Below are 26,265 nucleotides of genomic sequence, written 5' to 3' on the forward strand. Positions count from 1 at the left end.
AAAAATTGGCAAATATAGATTTTTTCAATATGCTTCAATGAATGAAAATAATGGCTTTTTCCATTGTCTATAAAATGATTTGAAATCCCTGAAACAAGTAAAAAAGAATAATTAAAAAAGAATAGTTGAAAATAACAATTATATTAAGCAACAATAAACCTGAAAACAGTCATCACCCGAAGACGATTGTAGATACCAACAATCGAAACGTCGTGAACTAACGTGACTTGGAATCTCTACACTTTTTTATTTTTATTATTTTCTTTTTTTTGCATTCCTTTAATTTTTATTTATTCAATTATTATATTTTTACTTGTAGGTTATTTTACTATCATTTCATTTCAGGTTTATTGTTGCTTAATATAATTGTTATTTTCAACTATTCTTTTTTAATTATTCTTTTTTACTTGTTTCAGGGATTTCAAATCATTTTATAGACAATGGAAGTCCGAACTAGTGAAATTCATCACGAAACATTGTCAATCACCTTCAAACAAATGGCTTTTTCCGATTATACCGATACCAACTTCCCTAATTCAAAAGTAACACCCTGTATATTCTCACATTTTTCAATACTAATGTGAGTTTCTGTAATACACTTTTTACAAACAATGAGCGGTTCTCGAAATATTAATTTGTTTACTCAAAAAAAATAGGTATTTGGCTTTTTTTAAGGACAAAACACAAGCACTACAGAAAAATCCTTAAGGCGCTCTGAGAGCGGTGCCTGGATTTGAATCGCTGGAGATGAAATTCATTTGGAAAAACGTTCTTAGGAAGTTCATTCTACATAAATACGGTTTTCCAAATGAAGGAGTCCTTAAATAGTGAAGTTCAAGGTTTACTGAGTTGAACCTCGACAAGATGGGCAGCCATAATCTGTCGTGTTTTTCTGATATGTACTGCTCTTGGTGGAATCAAATGTGCAAAATCACTTGAACACTTCCCGTGAAAGTATTTACAGTCCAACCTTTCTTCGGTAGTTTCTTGTTTCGTCAATTCGTGTTTCGTCACCTAGGGAAATTTTACGTGTTATGACCCATTTTATTCTTGTTTCGTCAACTGAAAAATATACATGCTTAAGGTGTTCTTGTTTCGTCACCTCATCTTTGCACCTGCGCTCGGTTAGGTTAGGTTAGGTTAGGTTACAGCGAAAAAAACGCCACTTGATAACTAATGCAATTTACGCGCATAGGCATAGTGACACGCGTGATTGTCAGCCGTTCAGTTGTTTAGCGAGCGCAAATCATTGTTTTCCGTTTTTCACGTATTTAGTTGAAGTGATTTGTAATAATTGAAAATGGATAAATTCCAGAAAAGACCAACAGAACCGTCAACTTCTAGCGGGAGTGGTGGATCAAAACCAAAAAAAATCGTCTTTATGATGACAATTATTTATAATTCGGATTTACTGTGATAAATCGCAGTTCGTTATTTGCTTTGAAACTTTATCAAGAGAAAGCATGAAGCCATCGAAGTTAGCATGCCACCTAAACACAAAACATCCAAATGAAAAACATAAACCCGTGGAATTTTTTGAGAGAAAATTAAAAGCTCTTCAACATCAAAAATCTGCTATAGTACAAATGTCTAACCTAAATGAAAAGGCGTTGCTTGCTAGTTATCGAGTAGCTTTTCGTGTGGCTGAAACAGGAAAACCCCACACAATTTCTGAAAGTTTGATTTTACCGGCGGTTTTAGATATAGCAGAAATTATGTTTGGCAAACAAGAAGTAGAAAATCTCAAAAGTATACAACTCTCAGACAATACCATTCAACGCAGGATAAGCGATATGGCGAATGACGTTGAAGACCAAGTCATAGAAAAAATAAAAGAAAGTACTTTTGTGTCCTTGCAAATTGATGAATCTACGAATATCGCGGGTTGTGCGCAGTTTGTCGCTTTTGTGCGTTTTGAAATCAATGAAAAATTAATGGAAGAAATACTATTTTGCAGAGCACTTCCCTCAAACACTACAGGTCAGTGCTTGCATAACATGTTCTTTGAAGCTACGCAAGATATAAATATGGATTGGGAAGAAAACTGCATTGTTATTTGTAGTGATGGAGCAAAAGCTATGACTGGTGCAAAAAGTGGATTTATTGCTAGATTGAAAGAACAAATGCCAAACGCTTCTTGGATGCATTGCTTTCTTCATCGCCAAGCTCTTGCGGTCAAAACCTTGCCACAGGAATACAGTCAAGTTCTAAATATTATTTATTATAAATTCAATTGAAGGAAAAGCGTTGCAGATACGATTGTTTCGGATTATTTGTGAAGACATGGGGGCACTCCACCAACATTTACTTTACCATACAGAGGTTAGGTGGTTGTAGTATTGACCATCAGAGTTATGGAACTCCAAGCTGAACTTTTAATATATTTACAGCAGACTAAGTAGGAATACTCTGAATTTATTTGTGAGCTGGATTTTCTTTTGAAATTAGCTTTTCTTTCTGACGTATTCGACCATTAAACTATCTTGAATAAAAGTCTTCAAGGGCGCGATGAAAATGTCATCACTGCAAAAGACAAAATACATGGCTTTACAAAGAAAATTGACACAGTCTTATATTGAAGAAGTCGGATGTGACATAAACATCAAGTAGTATATTCTGGTATGAAAATGGTGTAAAATAATTTAAAAGAAGAATTATGTCTTACTTTTCTGTGCAAGACATATCGGAAAACACTGAGCAAAGGTGCATCTTGAATCCATTTTCAATTGCAGCTATAAATGAAGCGAATTTAACAACTAAGCTCAAAGAAAATCTGCTGGAGTTATATGCCGATGGGATGTTACACTTAGAATTCAAGTCTGCCAGTTTGGATAGCTTTTGGTTGAAAGGAAAACACAATACCCGGAATTAACAACTGAGGCCTTGAGGTGTTTGATTTCATCTGCCACCTAGTAGTTGTGCGAGTTGATATTTTCATCAATGGCTCAAATAAAAAGCAAGCAAAGAAATCGCTTAAATTTAGAAAATGACTTAATTCTCAATGTAGCAAACACGGAACCGCGATGGGAAAAATTGATTAATCGAAAACTAGCGCAACTTCCGCATTAGGAGTGACAAGTAGACGTAGGCTTTAATTTTTTGTTAATTTGTTTGTTTCAATATGTACAAATTTTTACCAGTTAACATTGTTAACATTTTTTTAATAAATCTATCTTTATAAACTTTATTTATTTTTACTGAGGTAGTTTTTTTTATCCTTGCGCGACCCCCCTTCAGAACGCGACCCACACGTTGAAAAACGGTGTTCTAGACTATCAAGGTTGTGAGTGATGTTCGCGTCTCCAATCAGGCAGTTGGTTCTTTTCTGAATGGAATTCAGCAGTTTCAGGGTATATTTAGAGACGGAGCTCCATACATGAGAACAATACCCAGAAGAAGGTCTGATCTGAGCTGTATGAAGCATCAAAAGTTGCTGAGGTGTGTACAGTTTTCTGATTTGGAACAGTGTTCTAAGCTTTCGAGAATAACCTTTGCAATTTCAACGATATGATTGTGCCAAGACGTATTGGTGGCCATTTTAACCTCCAACAAACTTATCGGAGCAAAAAGCGGAATCGTCTGTCCTGACATTATTATATCCAGTTTGGAGACATTTATCTTCTTGGAAAAACCAATGCCTGGGTTTTTGTGGCATTGAATTGAACCTGGTTAGTTTCACCCCAATTCGAAATCCTTTCTAGATCCTCATCAAGATATGCAACCTCCTGCTGCCGGTGAAGATGTACATCTGAAGCTGATGTCCTGGAATCCAAATGGAATTACGAAATAAGTGTTGTCGTCAGCAAAGCAATATATTGGATTCTTCGTTTTCTTCAATAAGTCTTTGATATACAATATAAAGATGGTTGAAGACAATATGGATGGTAAAAGTATTTGAGATATATCATCGATGGTCACTTGCAGGGAACGTTCTTTCAGGAAGCCGAAGAGCCATACACATAAAATGATCTGACAAACCATAGCATCAAAGTTTGGCCAGCAAACCCTCATGCAACACACGGTGAAAGACTTTAGAAATATCAAGCGCATCAGCTCTCGACTCTCCATGTTTCTCGATTGCGTTATTCCAAATATGGGTGACATACGATACAAGGTCGCCTGTTGATCTTTGTTTCCGAAAGCCATATTGATGATCGCTCAAGATGTTAAGGTCTTCCAAATATTCAAGGATGTGGTGGTTTACGGTTTTCTGCAGGATTTTTGATATCACTAATACCAAAGCGATTGGTCTATAGTTATTTGGAAGATTTTTTTTGCCCTTGTTATTTGCGGATTTGTGGAGTTTGTGAAATTTTGGTCAACAGCTTTAGCTACCGACAAGAAGGATCTAGACTTGTTTGGATTGGCAAGCAGTTTATTCCTAATCCTCTGATGGTAAAGTTCTTTGCTTTCATGTATTCTTGCAGCTATTGCGAGCATCAATTAACCCAGTTCGGTTTTCGGCACTGGAATTTTTGCGCCACTGCTGGTAGCCGAGAATTTTGGAGGCGACAGCTTGCTCGCAATTCTTGTTGAACCATGCAAGGTTTGCTGTTTTGTGATTTCCCAATAAAATTCATAAGTTTGGTAGAATACATAAATGAGGTATTAATGATTCATCAAAATGCTTCATTCCATCGTCTTGTGGGAGTAACATTTCCAAAATGTTATACAAGGTGTTCGGAATCGATGACTTAAAAAATGGGCCCAAACTTAGTTTTTTCAAATCAAACACCCTGTATTTTAGGATAGTTTGGGGATGATTTTGACTCACATTCATTAAACATTCTCCACATCAAAAAATCAATCGTTCACGACATATTTCGGTTTTTCTTAAAGAAATAAAACATGCGCATGTCCAGCATGAAACTACGGGCTACGAGACCTTCATTTCGAATAGTTACAACAAGTTTATTGGAGCTATCAATTTGCCGTCATGGTTATTATTGAAGCCAGGATTTCAGGTGAATGTATATTGAACTAGCGATCTTTCCCGACTCCGCACGGGTGCAATGCTGATACTACAGAATATACAACGTTCACAGCTTTTTTGTCGGTAGACAATACAAACATGTGTTCTTTAAAGGTTACATATAGGTGGCCCGGTAGCGCCACAACCGCGATGTCCCTGCATTTCAAGTCTGTGATATCTTCGAAAATATTCATTCAAAGTACGTGCTGTAAAGGACCAAACCTTTTTTTATTGTACATCTGGAACATAAAACGAACCTACATACAAAATTTCCTACAAAGTATATCGGTACGGAGATACAGAGATGAAAAGGCAATTTTCATATATAAACGCGTCCTTTCTACCCCCACGGGAAGAGCTTCAGTTGGAATATTCGGAAATGATTGTGTGAGTGTTAAGCGAGTTACTTTCGCATTTATCAGTATAGATGAAAAAAAATTATGAATGTTTCATAAACTCGAAAATAGTGAATTGTCTTTTCACACAAATTACAAAAACTATTTCAGAATATATTCGAAGATATTCTCGTTTACTCCTGCACCCATTTATTAACTCTCTTCATCAAATTGTTATTTATAACACGGCTGATTTCTTCAGAATTAGTCATGGATTCCGAACACCTTGTATTACATTTTGAAAACATTTTCACACTTTCATAGTGCCCTGAGTGATTTTCAACCCAACAAAGTAATATGGGTAAAAACAGGGAACAATTGGAACGAAAAGTTATTCATTTCAATATTTTTTGTCAGATGTTTCTTATCTTTGCCTTGAGCTTTATTCTATATAAAGAGCTTCATTGTAAAGAAAAAAAGGAAGGTAAGCCATCAATACTACTGATACTTACAGTGCACTTGTGAGTATTCCTTGGAAAGTAGGTATGAGAGCCAAGGCCACCGAGATTCCAAGAATCGAAAGAGCTATCAAATCCAGCCATACACCTCTGAAAGACATGGAATTCATTAGTCTGGATTAATTTTTCAGGAAGTTTCAACTCACTCATTGTAAAAGGGTAAGATAGGACAGGGTCCTAGTAATAATAACCCTATGGTACACATAACTAGTCCCATAATCATCATCGACCAGTGGTTGTTGACTTTGTCTGCCAGCCAACCCCAAGCTGGACTTGATATGCCATATAGCGCCGAAAATAATAGAAATACAAGTCCCATATGTTCTGGACTGAGATCGAACTGAAACATTATTGAAAATTCATGTAAATTTTAACTTCGAATTCATTAAAAAGTATCAATTATATGTATTATGAGGGGTGCTGACATCAACAAGAAGAAATATTTATAATGGGATGAACAAACAAGAACACAAAATTCCTTTAGGTTCTGCCATTTTTATGGCAGCTCAAATGCCGATCCAAAATAACTCCCAGATACTTAATCGTTTTCGTTCTTTCTATGACAGCACAATTGCAATTTGTTGTATTAGTACAGTCTCTGTCAGGTAAATGGATTATGTTATTTTCAGGTTGATCGTTCTGTAATAGGGTGAATGTAATAAATTTAGTTTTTTTCACATTCAGACTCAGAAGGTTGTGATCAACCATTTCTGGATGTCTTTCAGTCCCTTTTCTGATTTTTCAAATGCCTCCTTCCAATTATTACCTGTGAATATGAGTGCTGTATCGTCCGCATATGATATGGGATGACCTCCAAAATTGTTGAAGGAACAGATACTATTTATGTAAACAAGAAATAGTATGGGACCTAAAACTGTTCCCTGTGGTACTCCTGTTTTAACTTTCATTGCTTCACTCAGGCTATTATCAACTTTGACCTTTTGTGTCCTATCTGATAGATAGTCTTCCAAAATATTGTATGTTGGGCCACGTGTACCATACCCATATAATTTTTTTAATAGCATGTCATGATCAACGGTGTCGAATGCCTTAGCTAGGTCTAGAAATATAGCTAAACATTTTTCTGATCCATCCAATGCTCCGATTATTTTTTGTACAAAATCTAGTACTGCTTTTTCGGTATTGGAATTGCTAATGAAACCGAACTGTCTGTCTGTTAGTATTTTTTTTGCATTGAGGTAATTTACAAGTCTACCTTTTAAGGATTGTTCAAATATTTTAGCAAAATTATTGATAACCGATATTGGTCTATAGTTTCCAATGTCATCACGCTTACCTGTTTTATATATGGGGGTAACGACTGACTCTTTAAATTGGTGTGGTAGTTTACCATTTTTATATATCAAATTCATCATGTGAGTTAATGGAGATATAACGAATAAATGAATATTCTTTATGAGTTTCGAGAAAATACTGAGTTTTTTTATTCCTTCGTCTCCCTAATTTGACCGTATCTACATTTTTTGTAATATAAATGAACAAAATATGTTTAAATTTATATACTCGATTGTCAATTATTAATTCATTCTATGAATGAATTTATTATGGGGTCATATTTTAGCCTTACTATTAGTATTTAATGAATTCAGACTTTGATTTCCTCATGAACTTTTTTATTTTGTGTTTTAATATCAGTTGTTTCGTCCCCATATCTGTAGGAATGTTACAAATCTTCGTGTCATTTAATGAAATGAAAATATTATGTCATGAAAACTAATCTTCAGCATAGTTTAATCGTTTTATGGTGTTCCGAAATAGATCTTTCGGGAGGCAAAGGCATCCTCTTAATAGATATCTATTATTTTTCAATGATCTATTTTCTTGCATGTGATATAAGTTACACATACACCTAAAATTCCATTTTCGTTTTGTAGATTATTTTCGCGATTCCATCATGCTCTTTCGGAAACTGACTATTCTACTATACTTTTATATCTATACTACTAATTTATTTCTCACGTGTGTCAAAGGAACTTTGGACCTACTTCAAAATCTAGGAAAACCTAAAAAAAATCACTGTTAATTAAAACTTACTCGTCTCAAATGTGGCTCTAAAGTGGGGTCCAAGAATGACCAAGTACTGGAAACTATCACTACAACGGTTCCTGTCACGACCACGGCAGGTACTTTCAAAAGTCTGAATATGGATGTATTTTTATTTTCCATATTATCACATTCTGAAAAAGAATATACCAGCTATCTGTATCACTAGAATGGTAATAGTAATAATAATAATAAAATAATAATGATAGTATTAATAATGGTGGGCAGAGCATAGAGGATCGAAGAGAGGAGTAGCTGAATGTTTAAGATAATCTCTTCATTCATAAATGTGTAATGTAACACTGGATGTAACATAAGCAATAACCTCCCGATAGCCTCAAAGGTATTTGATATAAAAACGTATGAGTACATCTTGCATTGGCACAGATGCCTTACGGGGCCCGAAAAAACTGTGGATCGACTTGAACGACTCTAGGTTCACATCGACTATGCCAAACAGATGCGGTAATATTCAGAAAGGAGAGAATTTCATGACGATTCCCTTAATTCCTTTCTTTTCTTCATTTCACTGTTGTCATAACCCGTTGCACTCAGAAATAGTCGAGGGTATAACTGTGGCTTCCCGGAAACCGGATGATCTTTATACCTCTGGAGAGAAGGATATCCATTAGTCCTTGTGTGTGGTTGAGGAGAAACTGCAAGCTATTGATATGAAATTCAAGATGTGCCACGGTCCATCTTGAAAAACGACCATTCGAGGATCATGGAGAGGATGTACAGCCTGTAGACGGTAGCTGCTCCATGTGGATACCGGAGAAACGTATACTTACCTCGAGGTTGAACAACGTCACTCACATGAAGTATCGGCAGTGAAGAACTCCCTCCGTGGCAAGTACAACACTCCGACAGATCTGATCATCAAAACTATTGGAGCAGAAAGTTGTTGCTACGAATATGCTTGCCATTTCGATCCTGATCTACTTGTTTTGAATAGTGAAGTGACTGTATCAACACGACTTAAAGATCCAAAAAATGATACATCTCCATAGGAGTTTGCAGGTGTACTTCCCGTGAAAACAGGGAGGCCGTGAACTTTTGAGTTTGGAGTATCTACAAGACAGAATGGTACTAGATGGAGCCTGTAAAGTCAGGAATTCTGATCCCCTTGTCTGCACGGTCCGAGACTATGAAAGAGCATAAATTGAAGGCAGCTGTCTGAGCTTCTTATGAACTCAGTTTAGTTTTCGACACTGAACGAGGTGCTGCAACACAAGAATAAACTTTTGCATGGGTCTTCTTCAGCAACATTGAAGACCTCGGCTTATCAAAATACCTGACCTTCACTTTCCTCAGGTCGATATTGCTGCCCCCTCCCTTCGTATATATCAGGACTTCTGAGACAGGACCCGACTAGTTGAAATAATTATAATGGTAATATAATTGAAAAGTACTTTACCTTCAACTTCATGTAAGAGGAATATATTGAGAGGTACCACAGTCAACATAGCAACTCCTAATACGTTGAAGGGCATGCTGAAGCCGCCTAACTATCTAGAAGAATAAAAAACTATAATCTATTCTATTCGTTGGGGTTTCTGACAATGTGGTTTCACATACATACCGAATACAACATGCCTCCCAGGACCGGACCTGCGCTCATTCCAAGGCCTACGAAAGTTTCCAGGATTCCCTAAATTATTTTCACAATAATTATTATATAAATTAGGACCTTCATAATAATAAAATTTCGATCTATGCTTCAACAGTTAACAGTATTTAGGTTGATTTCTAAACTGATGTTCGGTCGGTCAAATTGCTATTAATCAAATTTTCATAAATTTTTAAGAGTTTAGATCCCAAATTTCGCTTTGAAAATTACACCCTGAATTGTAATACACGATTCGGGTCAATTTTTCTTCGGTGTCAACGCCACCGACTACTATGGTTAGTAGCCGTGTTCTGGATAGGTTATGTTGATAACTCCTGCTGAGGAATTCCAGAAAAAAAAAACTGGTCGAAGATGGATTCGAACTCAGCACCCCATGGTCGAGAGCCGCCATTTAACCACTGCTCCAATTCATCGCTCTCATTTTTTTTATTATATGCTTCAATCAATCAATCGATCAAATATACTTTATTGTCTGAAGAACTACATCTTGTAGAAAAAGTCGTAAATAATATGTAAGATACAAAAATCTACATGAAAAAAACATACACAATTTAAACAAAATACAATAACATAAGCTAAAAATGTGAAATACACTGAGATATTCAGCTGGAAATAACAGAACATAGAAATAAAAGTTAAGATTCAAGTGAATCGTCAAGATACTCCTGAACTGAATAATAGGCCTTATCAACAAGTAGCATTTTAACTCCTTTTTTGAATTTGTTAAGCACTATAATTTCTTTAATTCGGGCTGGTAAGTGGTTAAACAGTTTGATCCCGTTGAATATAATTGAATTCCTAACAAGGGAGCTCGCAGGAATAGGGAGATCTATGTTATTATTGTGGCTACGAGTATTGTATGAGGAAGGGGAAGATGCACAAGAATATTTTTTTTATCAAGCAAATTGATTCCAAGATAAACAGGGCAGCTACTGTTGAAATACCGTGAGCTATGAAAAGAGGCTTGCATGGATCCCTGGGAGCTGCTTTGCACATATATCGGACAGCCCTTTTTTGGAGCACAAGAATCATTTGAAATAAATCTCTAGAACAGACTCCCCAGAAGCCAATTCCATATTTAATATGGGGATCTATTAGAGCGAAATAAGCTGTTCTTGAATGGGAGTAGCCTAGTTCTCTAGAAATCACTCTTAGTACATAGCAACCTGAGGCAAGCTTCTTGCTTAAGTTTATTGTGTGATTTTTAAATTTCAGTTCATCATCAATGTTCAACCCTAGAAATTTATAATTATGTACCCTGTCTAAGATTTTGTCACCAAGGCAGATCTCAGGTAAGTTGCAGTGGAAAGTAAGTATGCTAGTTTTATTGATATTGAATGATAACTTATTGCAGTCGCACCATTCTTTGATTTTGTTGATGTCAGCTGAGATGGCATCTTGACGGGTAGGAATGTCCTTGTTGTGCCATAATAAAGTGGTGTCATCAGCAAAGAGAGTAATTGTGGCCGTTATATCTATAAAAGCTACGTCATTTATGTAGATAAGAAACAAAATTGGGCCAAAGATCGATCCTTGTGGTACACCACATTTAATAGTTTGAGCAGAGGAACACTCGGTTGTTTTAACTACCTGTTTGCGACCTGATAAGTACGAATGAAACTAGTGGAGAGTGTTGCCTCTGAAGCCATACTGTTGCAACTCATTAAGAAGGATCTCATGGTTGACACAGTCGAAAGCTTTCGATAGATCACAGAAAATAGCAGCGACTGCTTCTTTAGCGTTATATTCGGAGTATATCGTTTCTAACAGAGAGAACATAGCATCATCAGTACCCTTATTTGCTTGGAATCCAAATTGACGAGAAATAAGGATGTTATTATCATTGCAAAAACATAAAATTCTGCTTTTCACTAGTTTTTCTATGAGTTTAGCAAGGGTAGGAATAAGTGCTATAGGCCGGAAGTTGGAAGGGTCATCATTGGGTCCACCCTTATACAAAGGGATTATCAGAGATAAGCTGTCAAATATTATTTTTTTCAAATATAACAGAGGAAAGTTATTATTTACACACGATATGAGCTACAAGTTATAGTAATAAGAATTTTCAAATCATCTGCAAAGAGGAACCTTGTGAAACTTCTCAGAGCAGAAATTATATTGATCAAAAGTACAAACAAGGGTTAACAAACATTTTATATTTGAGTTATTGAAATCTAGGATTCAAATTCAACGTGAATCATCATTTGCTGAGGATTTTAAGTGTAATACGGTTTTATAGTTTTGATGTTAGTGAAAGAAATTCAACTTGAATTCCTTCAACACAAGAAATTTCACTAACACGTATAAAAAGCTAAGGATTCTACTCACTATAACGGATCCTATACTATCGGGAAAAGTATTCACAACGAAGACGTAGCTAGCCGTGGAAAATGCACTGGCTCCCAAAGCTTCACATCCTCTTATTATCAAGCAGAGAATTGTAAATAACATACTGTTCTGAATGTACTCCAAGAACCTAAAAAAAAATGAGCTGTAGTATGATTTGTTGTTATTATTCTCACATACCTACCCGAATAAAATGTTACAGACGCCTGCAACCACGATTCCAAACAAAAAGAGAAACTTGGCTCCAAATTTAGGAAGCTGAAATTTGAAAAAGTAATGCAGAATTTGAGGTACGAGGTCCGGCTATTAAATAAAGAGACTGCGCGCCTAGAGGGCGCCCTAGAGGAGTAGGAAAACAACAAGTAGTGCGTTGTGTATCTGGAAATCTTCTCTATTCACGCACCAAAACATGTTTTCGTCACTATTATAGTATTTGTGCAGTAGCGGTTTGAAACGAACGTGTTTTGTTCTCGTACCGGAAACCATGTGTGACGAAAAACAGGAGTAACGTATCAATCTCAAATTTCCCATTGAATTGAAAAAACTACGACTGAGTGATATAAATTGTTGCAAGAGGCCTATGGGGACACTTCTCTATCTCGTGCGCGTGTTTTTGATTGGTATAAGCGCTTCAGTGAGGGCTGAGAGATCACTGAAGTTGACCAGCGCTCAGGTCACCCTGTCACTGATTCAACTTCGGAAACAGTGAACGAAATCAACCAAATTTTGCTTGCAGATCGTCGAATGATCATTCGGATGATTGTCTAGGCTGTAAACTCCAATAAAGAAACGGTTACAAAATTTTCACACGAGAAATTACACATGACAAAAGTCTGTGTGAAGTCGGTACCAAAAAACCTGAACCTGACCAAAAGATCTTGCGTCAACAGGTCTTATCAGGTTTCCTTAAAAGGTAAGAAGGTCCCGGACTGCTGAAAAACATTATTACTTGCGACGAAACGTGGATTTTTCAATACGATGTTGAAGCAAAGCGGCAATCGCCCAAAATCGAGAGACAAGTTTGTTCAAGTCAAAATTTAAGGCAATGTTGATCGTTTTTTTCGATATTAACGGTATCGTGACGGCTGAATGGGTTCCAGGGGGTCAACTTGTCAACCAGACTTACTATTTGTCAGTTTTGGCAATACTGCGACAACGAGTTCGTAAGAAGCGGCCCTAGTTGTTGGTGTATTTTGCACCAGGACAACGCATCTGCCCATAACGCGCTATCTGTAAAGCGGTATTTGGCGGATAAACGCACTCCAGTGCTCGAACACGCGCTGCACTCGCCAGATTTGGCACCGTGCGACTTTTGTTTGTTCCGAAGATGAAATCTGCTTTGAAAAGGAACTTGATTCGAGTCGATGGAAGCGGTAAAGCAAAAAACGGCACAGCTCCTTAAGGTCCTCACCAAAGAAGACTTACAGCACTGCTTGGATCAATGAAAAAAACATATGGAAATATGTGGCGAGGAGAGGGGAATACTTTGAAAGGGAGCATTCAAATGTAGAATGATTTTTATAATAAAACCTTTTTTCGTAACCAGTCGTTATTCAATAGCCAGACCTCGTATGCTCTATGATTTCTAACTGGTTAGAGCTCGATTTAGAGCCTAATAAAGTATATCAGATAACAAGTTTCCAAATTTTTCAGGAGTAGTCTTCATATTCAGAACAAAGCTTCAACAAAACAAATGAGAGTACCTACTTTTGAAGGACCACTACCTTTATCATTTAGTTATTTCAATTTGTTATAAATATACTTACAATTTTCCCAAAAAATGGCGAAGAAATGAACATCACTAAGGCGTAAAAGCTAAAAACTACTCCAGAGAGCGTATCAGAGAGGCCTTTTTCTGAAGCTTCTTTAGGGAAAAAAGGTGCCATTATGGACATTGAACAGAAGCTCATGAAGTCCACCAGAGCTATAGAAACCAGGGTCAGTTTCTGCCTTCTGGTGAAGCTCTTCACAGTAGAAGGTACTAAGTGAGAGTTCGCCCTGGAAGAAAACAATGATTGTAATACTATCTCCATTATCTCTCATCATAAAATCATTTGATGCACTTTGCACATCATAGTACACTTCATACCACTTAGTTGTCCAAAATTCTATAATCTCTCACTGAATGAAATAGAACGAATCAATGAACAAGTAACTGACGAATATAGTTCGAATTAACGCTACTCAAACACACTGTTATTGGAAAGGATAATAGGAACATTTTGGAGGCAAAGAAAATAAAGAGACAAAAAATAGAAGACAAAAGTTTGTTGAGTTTTCAAGAAACTCAGAATGAAGGTAGGGAACAGTGAAACTGAGTTAAGAAGAACAAGAAACGTTTGTTTGAAAGTGATTGACAATGTTTCATGATGAATTTCACTAGTTCGGACTTCCATTGCCTACTACCTGTGTAAAATGATTTGAAATCCCTGAAACAACTAAAAAAGAATAATTAAAAATGAATAGCTGAAAATAACAATTATATTAAGCAAAATAAACCTGAAATGAAATAATAGTGAAATAAACTACAAGTCAAAATATAACAATTGCATAAATAAAAACAAAATAAAAATAAAGGAATGAAAAAAGACATCATCAAAAATGATCTTCAACGGAATGGCTACTCCAAAGCGATGGTAGAAAAGACTTTGGCTATAAGACAGCAGGAGCCTCGCAAGGAAGAGAAGCCGTCACAACCAGTGCTTGCACTTCCCTACATCAGAGGATTATCGGAGAGGATAAGAAGAATTGGTTCCAAGTACAACATCAGAACCTGTTTCAGATCCGGTAACAATATCCGTAGCAGCCTCACGAAAACCAGGCCACCAAACGTGAACTGCGATTCCAAGAATTGCATTTACCGGATACCCTGTGAGTGCGGAAAATCCTATATTGGTGAAACAAAGAGGCCGTTGAATGTTCGCATTGCCGAGCACAAGAAGCACACACAGCGAGGGGAAACCAGAAAATCAGGAATAGCAGACCATGTTTGGACCCATCAACACAACATCGAGTGGTCCCAAGCTGATATCTTGCACAGAGAGGAACATTGGTTTAGAAGAAAATTCAAGGAAGCCGCATACATGTTGTCTAACAACGTATTCAGCCAGGCCAGCGTAGAAATACGCAACATATGGAAACCCATCATCAAGCGAAAAATGGTCAACTCCCGCCAAAACGGTCATCTCCCACGGAACCAGTGAAGCGGAAAATGGAAAGCAGGGATATTTGAATGACCTATAAATAGTCATCTCTCGGAGGAATCAGTTCAGTCATCACCCGAAGACGATTGTAGATACTAACAATCGAAACGTCGTGAACTAACCTGACTTGGAATCTCTACGCTTTTTATTTTCTTTTTTCATTCCTTTATTTTTATTTTGTTTTTATTTATGCAATTGTTATATTTTTACTTGTAGTTTATTTCACTATTATTTCATTTCAGGTTTATTTTGCTTAATTTAACTGTTATTTTCAGCTATTCATTTTTAATTATTGGCAAAACATGCGTATAAGAGACTTAAAAAGAAAGAAATTACTTCAAAAAAAACAAAATATAGAGAATTGCGGTTATACTGAAGAAGCAGAATATATTTAATGATGAATAATATATGTAGAGTTTCACTGTAGAATTCTTAACTGAACCTTCAAATCCCATATATACCTCTCAGCAGCAAAGTAATCATACAAGGTTCTGTTATAAATGACATGGAAACTATTCAAAGAAGAATTTCGGGATAGAAGTGGCAGAAAAGGACTTCTGAGACGAAGATATGGGATGCACACCAGGTGCGTGGAAAGTGGAATTGTTAGTGGAAGTGGAATTATTAGTGTACATTAGGTCGACCAATTTAAACCGCGATCAACAAACATGCTCTAAAAACATTATGGTTTCTGTTTACTTCTGAGTCCTATACAGAATACAAATGTAAATCCGGGAAAATCACTCGAGTTCCTAATAATAGCGATAAAAATTTTTCAGACCTAACGAAACTACATACAAGAAGGTTGAACATATTTTAAAATCTCACGGAATTGTTTCAGGAAAAAGAATGATCGGACTGACAGGAGAACTACAGAAATGGTCAATACTGGAAACCAAACGCAAACCTTTCTGAAAAAATCAGATTTTCCAAAAATAGACAAGTGATTCCATAATAGACGTCCTAGATAAAAGTGAGTGAGATATACTATTGGGTGAACTGTCGCTGAAATTAAACAAAGAGCGATTGATTTCCAACAGGAGTAAACAGTTACAGGAAATGCTATTATTACAGGGTATATATGAAATAAATATTAAAAATGTTGGAATATGAAATGTATAAAAGAGAAACGAAAAATTAAGTACATAACACAAAAAGTTACGAATCATGCAATGTAGCAGTACTGACACATTTGTTGATACATGATACCAAGGCGCTCAGAGAGTCGAAATGAATATCGCAATGTTGACAAATTTTATTGAAGCTATTGCACATAAAATTCAATGGTGATCGTAGCACAAAATTTGTGCGTGATGCTTCGCAATAGAACTTCAGATAGTGTTGATCTTCACTTCTTGGTACTAAGAAATTGATCTCGGGTGAAAGAACCGTACTGTCAAAATTGTTGTTAAGTAATTTATACAAGAATTTTATTCCAAGGATAACTCCCCTATTTTCCAAAGATGTCATATCAAATCGTATCAACAAAATGTTATGATCAATGCCTCTCATGGGGTATTGTTCATCAACTTTTAGACATAAGTATTTTAGGAACTTCCTCTGCACGCTTTCAATTGATGTTTTTTGGTAGACGTAAACTGGATTCCATAACACAGAGCCATACTTTATCTGGCATACGCAAAATATAACAATTTCAAGGTGGCAATACTTTTGAAGTTTTTGCCATTTGTGTAAACGAATCCAAGCATCCTTTTGCATCAGCAGTCATATTCTTTATATATGCTGTAAATGTTGATTTACTGTCATATGTTATACCAAGATCTTTTATCTCGTGTACCAGGTTGATTGTAGTATTATTGTTGATTGAAGAATCGCACATTGAAGTTCGCAATTTGGAGGAATGGCGGCATGGTGGAATAGCTACAAATTGGGACTAGCATGTCCCAACAAGAAATCGATACCAAGAAGTTTCAAGAATGGTTGCTTTACCAACTCTAGTGACTAGAAGGCTTGTGTTCAAAATTACGAAGTGAGGACAATGGCAGTCATCAAGCAAAAACATGACACTTGTTTTTGTGAGAATTCCTTTGCAATGAACACGACAAATCTGGATCCCTCTGACCTTTAAAAAATCTGTTTCTCGTATACATGTCATTGTACTTTTGAAATTTCTTCTCGAAGACTAGGAAGTGAATGAAAAGCGTTTCTATAAAAAAATATGACATTTTCGAAACACAGTTTTCTGGAAATTTTCAGATGGTGATGAGTATGATACTTAACTTAAGACATTCAAACGGCAGAACAAGGAGTTAGTTTTTTGACAGTGTATAGGAATCGTGAGCGATCACTAGCGTGCAGTGGTTGAATGAATAGGTGAAATGTCTTTTGTTATTCTGGGGAATATTGTACTATTTGGGAAGTTGAATAATCTGTTTCTGATTATTGTTTTGAGAACTCAAAGTACCCACGAGAGCAATGCGATATTATGAAATTTTGGAACATGATGATTCGAAAATGTAATATCGATGCAAGTTGGGGTGTAAAATTGAAGTTGAAGCTTTCATGGCAATGAGACTGAAAAAAATAAAATGGTTGTCATTTTCCTCACGTATCGAAAAACCTATCCTTTATTGAGTTCTAGAGTATCCAGTATATTAGAGCATTATGAAAAATTTGTTTCGAATTTTTATGTAAATTTTTCATGGTCAAAAACATCACAACAACGAGAACAACCGACACTTGTGACTAATGATATTGGTTCATTTGTGTAAGTGATAGTGAATTATCATTTTTATAATCACTTTCATCAGTAGATTTGTCATTATTACACTTAGAACTACTTCAAAGGTGTAGGTTTTGTATTCCTGAAAAGAATTCAAAAACTGTAAATCACTATTGTTGACGTACAAAGTAATGAAAATTCAAAATTGAAATGAGAATATTCTTCAGAACTTCCGAAATATTGAATATTCAACATGAAATTAACAATTGACTTAACTGCATTAAGCACCATGTACTCCTCAAAACGAGTTTTTGCAGTTTTAAAATACTGAAATTAATAAAAATGAACAATAGTATGTGAAGGTTAGTTCACAAAAATGATCAGTTGTTGCTCTGTGATGGCCTTATAAGTTTCTTCAGTCACACTACTAACATTTCGGATCTTCTTACCGAAGAAATTGAACTACACCAAACAAATGATGCTTTCTGCAACAGGCTAGTAATTTTATAAAAATATAACGTTCGCGAACTTTATCTGAACGGTTCCCTCCCTCGTACCTTCGTCGCCTTCATCATACTTACTCGTGATTCGGGATATCGTCCGTCATACCTTTGATTTGTCTAATATGTCATTACCACCATTCGACATTGTGTTGAATAATTAATAAAAATAAGGAACTGATAGAAACGAATAGTTTCCTGCTAAACCGGTTTTTGTATTTTTAATCATTTTAGAATATTACTTTCACGGAAAAACATTCATAATTTCAGAGGCTCTGAAGAAAAACCTTTTTTTATTTTTAAATTTCATTAAGTTGTATATAGGTGATGCATTATTATTCTGTATCATGTTTTTAATAACAAATCTACAGTGAAATATCCAGGTCTCTCTCTCTCTCTCTTTCTCTCTCTCTGTCTAATAATGTTTTATTTTGAAAGCACGTTTCTTCAAAATTCAAGAAATTTTCAAAAATGACAGGATGAAAAAACTAAAATGTAAAATTACAAACCTCAGCAATCTTTCCCTTATTCGCCTTATTTCTCCTCTCGGCATGGAATCCTGTGATATATTCGATAAGGATTTACTTCTGTTGTGTGTTCCATATACTGACTGTCCAGTATATCTTGTATGAGATGATACTGCAAAATTGCTTTTGCTAGTACTCGAACCAGAGTTTTCTGGCGGTAGAATAACATCTGATGTAGAAGGTAAAAGTGTTGCTTTTTCCATTGTCTTTCGAGCTAGAAACATTTAGACAATTTCACGATTCAATTACATGTTCACGAAAGAAACAACAAAATAATACTAGTGATGCACTGTTTGGAACCTTTGGGGTGGTAATAAATATTACTTGAGTTTTTCCCAACACCAAACCGTCATTTCAATACCTCGACACTTGTTTCAATCACCAAACTTCCTCTTGAAGATGATCACTTGGTGATCAAAACACGTGTCGAGGTGTTAAAAAACGTTTTGGTATTGGGAAAAAACTCCAGTAATATTTAACAAAATAATACTTATATTATTTAATAATAATCTAAGTGTCATTTCAATGATAATATAATAATATTCTCAACAAAACATTTTCATTTCCAAGAAGGGATGGCGTCTACCCTGAGGTTAAAAACAACACCCGATACAAGGTCAACTTTGAAATAAGAGGTAGAACTTTGGTGCTGCAAAGTTATAAAGAAAACGGGTTAATGACTGGACTATATCTAGTAAATTTAACCAACTGAATTTTTTTTAATAGAAATAATAAAATCTACCTTCAATAGTTTCACGACCTTTTGATACACCGCAGTAATGCTTAAACACGAAAGACATGCATATACATATTTAAACAGAAAATAATCAGGTATCAAGAAACCTTTCAAAGACAGACACGTTCGACTAAACTTCACTAGAACTCAGTATGCTACTATTCGGGATCATTTTACCTTTGCAAACTTTCTGTGGTTTGAAGTAAAAAATTTGTCGACATACATGGTGGTACTTAAAAGAGAGTGTTTGAATTCGTAGATAATATACAGGGTGTTTATTAAACATGCGACAAAAAATTAAGGGACTATTCTTTGAACTATTCTAAGGATATTTTGTTCCTTATTGATTTTTGATAGGGCGCTTTATTTGGAAGATACGGAGCGAAAAAGAATTTCGACAATATCAATTTTGATAATTTTAAAATTATTAACGTAGCCGAAATAAAAGTATAGCGTACTACACTGGACCTACCAAGTGATAAAAAATCTAACAATTCCGTTGGTACCTATCAACAACTCCAATGGAAGATGTGGAAGATTTGAGAAATCGGATAATAGGCCTTTTCATCACAATTTTTTTGCGCATGCGTCAGTATATGCCATCTTTTTTGTAAACAACCATGTTAAACAGCCCGCAACTCATGTTTTGAAAATTAAAATATAAATTGAAGTTTATTTATTGCAAAAAAAGTGAAAAAAATAAAGTAGTGAGTCAAAATAATCAGAAAAAAATGTTTACACTCCATTATAATTATGTTACCTGTACGAAAAGGAACAACAAAACGGTGTTGTTTTGGAGTATGTGAAAGTGATACACGATACAAATCATTCAAAACCAACACATAGTATTTTATAAATTTTCGAAAGCCTTGTCTAGAATATCGCAAAAAAAGTAATCAAATCATCAAGCAAATTACATATTAAAGCATGTGCAAAATGTGCGAAATGTGAATTATGAGTGAAAAATTGTGGCAGGAGTGACCGAGGCTTTAAATCTAATGATGATGTTACCAAGGATACTTATATTTGCTCACTACATTTCATTGGAGAATGTGGTCCAACTGAACAAAACCCTGATCGTTTAAGCTATCAGGAATTTCAACATACGTACATTATTCCTTATTGCATTTTCGACTATAAATTTCATATATATATATATATATATATATATATATATATATATATATATACATAATGTTGTATTAAATATTTCCCCATAATAAAAATTACTAAACATATTCAATTCAGTATTTACATATTTCTCTAATCGATAATGTCATATGTACAGCCTCAAAATAATAATGGCTTGATTTATTTATTAGTTCCATAATTAATACTCTTGTCAACTGAAATATATTTTCAATTACAACAAAAGAATTGACATTATTAATAAGAATAAAACTGTAATTACTATTTTTTATATGTTTGTAGATGGTAAACAAATGCTGATACCTAACCTCTCAATCAGCTCACTTTTTTTCCTTTTGGCGGACGCCCATGACGTTTTAACCATCTTTTTAATTGTTCACAATTATGAGTCTCAACTGAATTATAAACAAGTGAAGCACCATCAATGGTTTTTTCCAATAATTAACTTGTTTGTAGAGATAATATTCCTTGCTCAGCCATTGTTGAATAAAACAGTACGAATATTTTGAATTACCGCCTTTTCAATATGACGGCTACGCTTGCGCTCATCTTATGATGAAAAGGCCTATTGCTGGGTGTAACGCAATCAGAAACGATCCTGGTTTTTTGGAGTTCGTGAGTCGATGAGGGGATAATTGGATTCTTACATCCGAGCGGGGGTAGTCATTTTCAACAGTTCTCGTAGACTAAGAAACATTACATGTCTTGTAATTTTTGGTAATAAATTGTTATTGTCGAAATTCTTTTCGCTCCGTATCTTCGAAACAAAGCGCCCCATCAAAACTCATCAAAGGACAAAATACCCAAGGAATAGTCCGTTAAATTTTTGCCGCATGTTTAATAAACATCCTGTACTGTACTATGAAACTGGGGAAAATGATTTTCAGAACAACCAAAATTGCTGGAGACTCAAATTTGATTCAAAATGATCTGTGTGAAAGCTACTTTCCGAGTTTTTTGGCCGTGGTCTGCAGATTCTGATTCCTAACGTTTCGTCTACTACTGCGGTATACATTATCAAAGGCTAGTTCTTATTCCCGTTCCAAACGCGGTAGGTACGATGCTGTTATTCAACTCTGGTTTTATATCAATATTAGTGGGCTTATCTTGGTTTCTCCAAATAGAATACCTTACCTTGTTCGTGTACCCGTAACGACAGGTAGCCAGATTTCACTGATGTTCATTGTCTATTCTTTTCTGTGCTCACAAGCACTACAGGAAAATCTTTGAGGCGCTTTGAAAGCGTTGTTGTATGTTGTAGTAAATCTGTATCAACTCTTATTTCGATTTGAGTTAACCAAGTCTCAACTCAGTCACTCAAAATGAGACTTTGAAGGAGTATCACACTTTTAATCTAGAGCTAGAGTAATGAATATGAAAAAATGAAAATACTTTCCTCACATACCAGTATCTCTGGACACACGTTTTGCTAATCACGTTAACATTATTAGGAGATGACAACAGCTATTTCTTCACAATTGAATTTCAGCAATTTGTATTCATCTTGACGAAACTTCATTTCAGTAATGAAGGTCATACCTGAACGTATTTTCATTTATTATATAATCCATAATTACTGATCTCATAGCTATGTAATATTCGCAACTAGACGCACTCGTATATATACCACACTCGAACATTCTTGTATATTCTTAGAGTTCTTAATGTTTATTCGGGAATGATTTTCCGCAGAGTATTCTACTGAGTTTAGCTCTTGTCCGTTGTTCGAGCTAATGCAAGTATAACTGTTATCACCCGAAGAGGATTGTTGATACTAACAATCGAAACGTCGTGAAGTAACTTTTTATTAATTTTCATCTCGTGTTAATAGTTCAATTATTTTGATTTTTTGGTTGTTGCTTGTATTTTATTTCATTGTAATTTCAGTTTTTTTTTACTAATATAATGCTACTTTTTCAGCTGATCTTTTCACCACTACCTTCATGTAATTTTATTGTCTTCATAATATAATGATTTTTTGAAAAACATTTTTCCCACAACAGTTTTTAATCGTTTATACTCTTTTTTTATATTTCAAATGCTTAAATAATTAGTTAAATTGTGTTTTCTAATCTAAAAATCATAATTGACATTCCATAATTGACAAATTAACAAAAAAAATAATAATAATATTATTTTATCAACTTAACAATTTGTTATAAACGAATATATTTTTTTGAACTGTTGAAAATTACTGAAACGATCATAAATTTGTTTTCATTTTCTATTGTACTTCCAAACATTATGTGCTACAAAAGTTGCATTTTTATACAGAATTGATAGATATTTCAAATGAGATTTTCGACAAACTTGTAACTATCATTAATAAATTGTTTTTAGCATTTGTTTATAAAAATAATGGTATTTATCAGGTATTTATGACGTTTGTAGCTGTAAATTTGACCCCCAATAATATTTTTTTCCAAATATTTTCCATGAACACAACGCGTTTAATATATGTATTGAATAGCCGAACTTGAGAGTTTATAATATATGATGAATGGAGGTCAGAAGAGTAATTCTAAACAAGCAAAAATACGTGGGTTACTTCATATTGAAAAATTCTACCTTTAAATTTTTAATACACTAACCCGTTATTTGATGATAAATAATAACACTCCCCATGATTATAAAACAATTTTCAATTTATTTCATCATGATGGATTATTCTACTTTTGTTTGCATATTTTTGACTGGAACTTTTCAACGCTGATACATTCCAGAACTTAACTCAGAAAACAAAGCCGTAAATTCACTTACAGATTAATAGGTACACCCACAGATCAAACAATCAGAAATCAAGAAATGGGTAACTATAACATATTTTGGTAAAAGAACAAAGATAATTGCGGGTTTCTTCAGAAAAAACAATGTGGAAGTGGCATTCAGACCACATGGCAGGTTATCTGATTTTCTTTTCAATGCCAAAGATAAAGTGGAAAAGTTGGAGAAATCTGGAGTTAATAAGCTTTAGTGTCCGGAATGTATTAGTGTTTATGTGGGACAATGTGGTCGAAATTTCTCAAAACGGTATGCTGAACATGAAAGGTCCTTCAGACTAAGTAAAAATGATTCGACCAACCATTCCTTGGCATGCAACCACACGTTCCCGAATCTAAACGATACGGAAATTTTGCACTATGCAAGGAAGGGTTGCAAACTCAATTATTTGGAATCTTTGGAAATTCATAAGCATAAACATTGCCGATGCAACCTGTTAAATGATCAAATCGATTTAGTTTACTCACCGGTTTTCAAATTAGCATATCCACATTGTCACAAGTAAACAAAATTCAGGTACTCTGTTAAGCTAAGTACCTCTATCATTACCTACAGGGGTGTTATATAAAGGCTAATGTAATCAATAATTTTTAGTTTAATGTATAAGTTTGAAAATGTCCTTATAGGACGAAACTGCAGTAACGTTAGTTACAAATAAAAGTGGTAAAAAACAAGAAAGTATTAATTCTCTTTTCTTCAATATATCAGGTAATATGTAACCCAGTTGAAAAATACACTTCGAAACAAAACAAAAGAAACAAAAGAATGGATCCACATTCACGACTCAAAAACTTACGTATTTCATCAATGTTGATTAAGAACAAAACACACTGGTGAATTGAAATATTTGCCGAAATGCAACCACTCTTAGTCACAATGAAGAAAACTTCTGACGACTGAAGATAGTTTATTGATGTTATCTTCATTTTATCGAAATGAGTTGCTTCAGTTCATTGAAATATAAATAATGAACCTTATCTGTTTCGGAAAATACCCTCAGTTTACGGAACGTGGCTATTTTATTTACTGAAGATAATAGTGTTTCGACATTGGTAGGACGTATGTTTTTCAAACTACATTACATGTACTGTATGTTTCAAAAATCAATCAACTCCTTTGATATATTTCACATTTTGGATCTCCTTTTACATATGTTGAAGACATTTGTAAATGAGATAAAAATTTTACGAAGGAAACTGCAAGAGGAGTTATCTTTTCATTTTTTTTCTAAGGTCTCCAAAACACTAAGAGCGGTTAAAATATATTGAATTCACCTAGTAATTTAACAATTCGAAGCTTACCCTATCTATATCTCCTATGGAGTTCTTTTTCAATTTTCAGATTGTGCGAAGTGGATGTTCCAGAACACAGATTCTGTAGAAAAATTTAGAATACGATTATCACTATCTGAGTAATTTGGATTTTTTTCTTCACAGGAAAATTGCGAAAAATCTTCATGGGTTCGAAGAACTTTACAACCCCAGGCTCAGATGGGCTGACTACTTATTGGTGAAAAAAACTGCCCAACACCCACCGTAATCTGGCCAGTGTTTTCACTGGTGGATGTGAGGCAGCTGTTTCCAGATTACTTTGTTGAAGAGCAGACCATTTTCATTCCCAAAAATGAAGATTAGTCGATTTCAAAGAATTACAGATCAATAACATGCTTGCAGACAAAATAATCTTCCGCAAAAGATCAAAGAGGGAGGTTGGTGGATAATAATAATAATAATAATAATAATGATACTAGTTTATTTCAGGTTGTACACAATGATACAAATGGGTTTAATGTACACTATGAAAAAATTATTGTGAAAGACGTCAATGGACGCATTACATAATATATTATATATAGCTATATATACCCAATAAGTAATAAATAACAGTCACATAGATTAAAAAAAGAAAAAACTTTAAAATCTAGTTGAGGCATTCTTCAAAAGTGTAACAATTTTTTTGTAATATGAATTGTTTTGTAATTTTTGTAAACACACATATGTTTTTACAATTTTTCACAGTCTCGGGTAAAATATTGAAAAATTTGCATCCATTCACTTCATAACTTTTGTGAAAGAGGGCAGTACGATTGCGTACTGGTGGTAGCAACTGTTTTCCTCTAGTGTTATAGTTATGTAAACGTTCAGTCATATTGATAGATCTTTGTTTAAAAACGTGCACACAGGCTTATAGGATATAGGTCCCTGCCACTGTTAAAACATTTAATTTTTTAAAAAAAGTCTGCACGGCGATACAAGGAGAACCTCTTCTTCGACAGATGTATCATGCAGAACTTAGTTCAGTATACCTCCAGCCTCTCTATGACCTGCAAGGCATCCTTGGGGTACCCGACAAAACAGTTGTTAGATTCCTTGAACAACTCTGGAGAACTCTTTTCATTATATCATCTGATCAGGCTAAAATCCAAACAGGGTAGGTCAAATCAGAAGGGATGCTCAGGAAAATTCCAGTGTAAAAGTGTGACACCTACATAGACTGGGCATAAGATTTAGAGCGAAACGAATAACGTTCGAAATACGAGGAATACTTCGAACCTCGCAAACTATACGCATACCAGTCTATACAAATTGTTGTCCTGATGATTGGAGTTCATATTGGAATTAATGCCATCCCTACTCTCAAACCTCAATAACATACCGGCTTGCCATATCGTGGCAGAAATCTTGACTGCACAAATGAAGAAGTTTATCATCCTTGGCACCTTGCTACTTCACCGGGTACAGTATTGTCGGACCCATTGATCGCTTAAATTACAGTGGATCACAGTGAGTTGACCACTTCGGGACTTATCTTCGAAGCTGAA

The 26,265-nt window shown here is 34.9% G+C and overlaps 1 protein-coding gene across 3 annotated transcripts in view; it reads right to left on the minus strand.

The window, feature by feature from the left end:
* The window catches only part of LOC111512370 (MFS-type transporter SLC18B1), a 34,525-nt gene extending 10,137 nt beyond the window's left edge, over positions 1-24,388 (minus strand). For 2 of the 3 annotated variants that reach the window (XM_074170967.1, XM_074170964.1), the window contains exons 1-10: positions 24,241-24,388; positions 18,761-18,992; positions 13,632-13,863; positions 12,050-12,123; positions 11,848-11,995; positions 9,472-9,540; positions 9,307-9,397; positions 7,881-8,023; positions 5,972-6,165; positions 5,820-5,915 (exon numbers count right to left, since the gene is read on the minus strand). In XM_074170967.1, the coding sequence (XP_074027068.1) occupies positions 5,820-5,915; positions 5,972-6,165; positions 7,881-8,023; positions 9,307-9,397; positions 9,472-9,540; positions 11,848-11,995; positions 12,050-12,123; positions 13,632-13,863; positions 18,761-18,992; positions 24,241-24,370 (1,409 nt within the window). In that variant the 5' untranslated portion in view covers positions 24,371-24,388. Of the gene's footprint in view, positions 1-5,819; positions 5,916-5,971; positions 6,166-7,880; positions 8,024-9,306; positions 9,398-9,471; positions 9,541-11,847; positions 11,996-12,049; positions 12,124-13,631; positions 13,864-18,760; positions 18,993-19,520; positions 19,688-24,240 lie in introns of those variants that run through there. The other variant, XM_074170965.1, reaches the window with a different exon arrangement.
* Positions 24,389-26,265: the final 1,877 nt, after the last annotated feature.

The sequence above is a fragment of the Leptinotarsa decemlineata genome, unplaced genomic scaffold (assembly GCF_025532065.1).
Source record: "Leptinotarsa decemlineata unplaced genomic scaffold, Ldec_3_MD MMD2_tig00000008_RagTag_RagTag, whole genome shotgun sequence".
Lineage (NCBI taxonomy): Eukaryota > Metazoa > Arthropoda > Insecta > Coleoptera > Chrysomelidae > Leptinotarsa > Leptinotarsa decemlineata.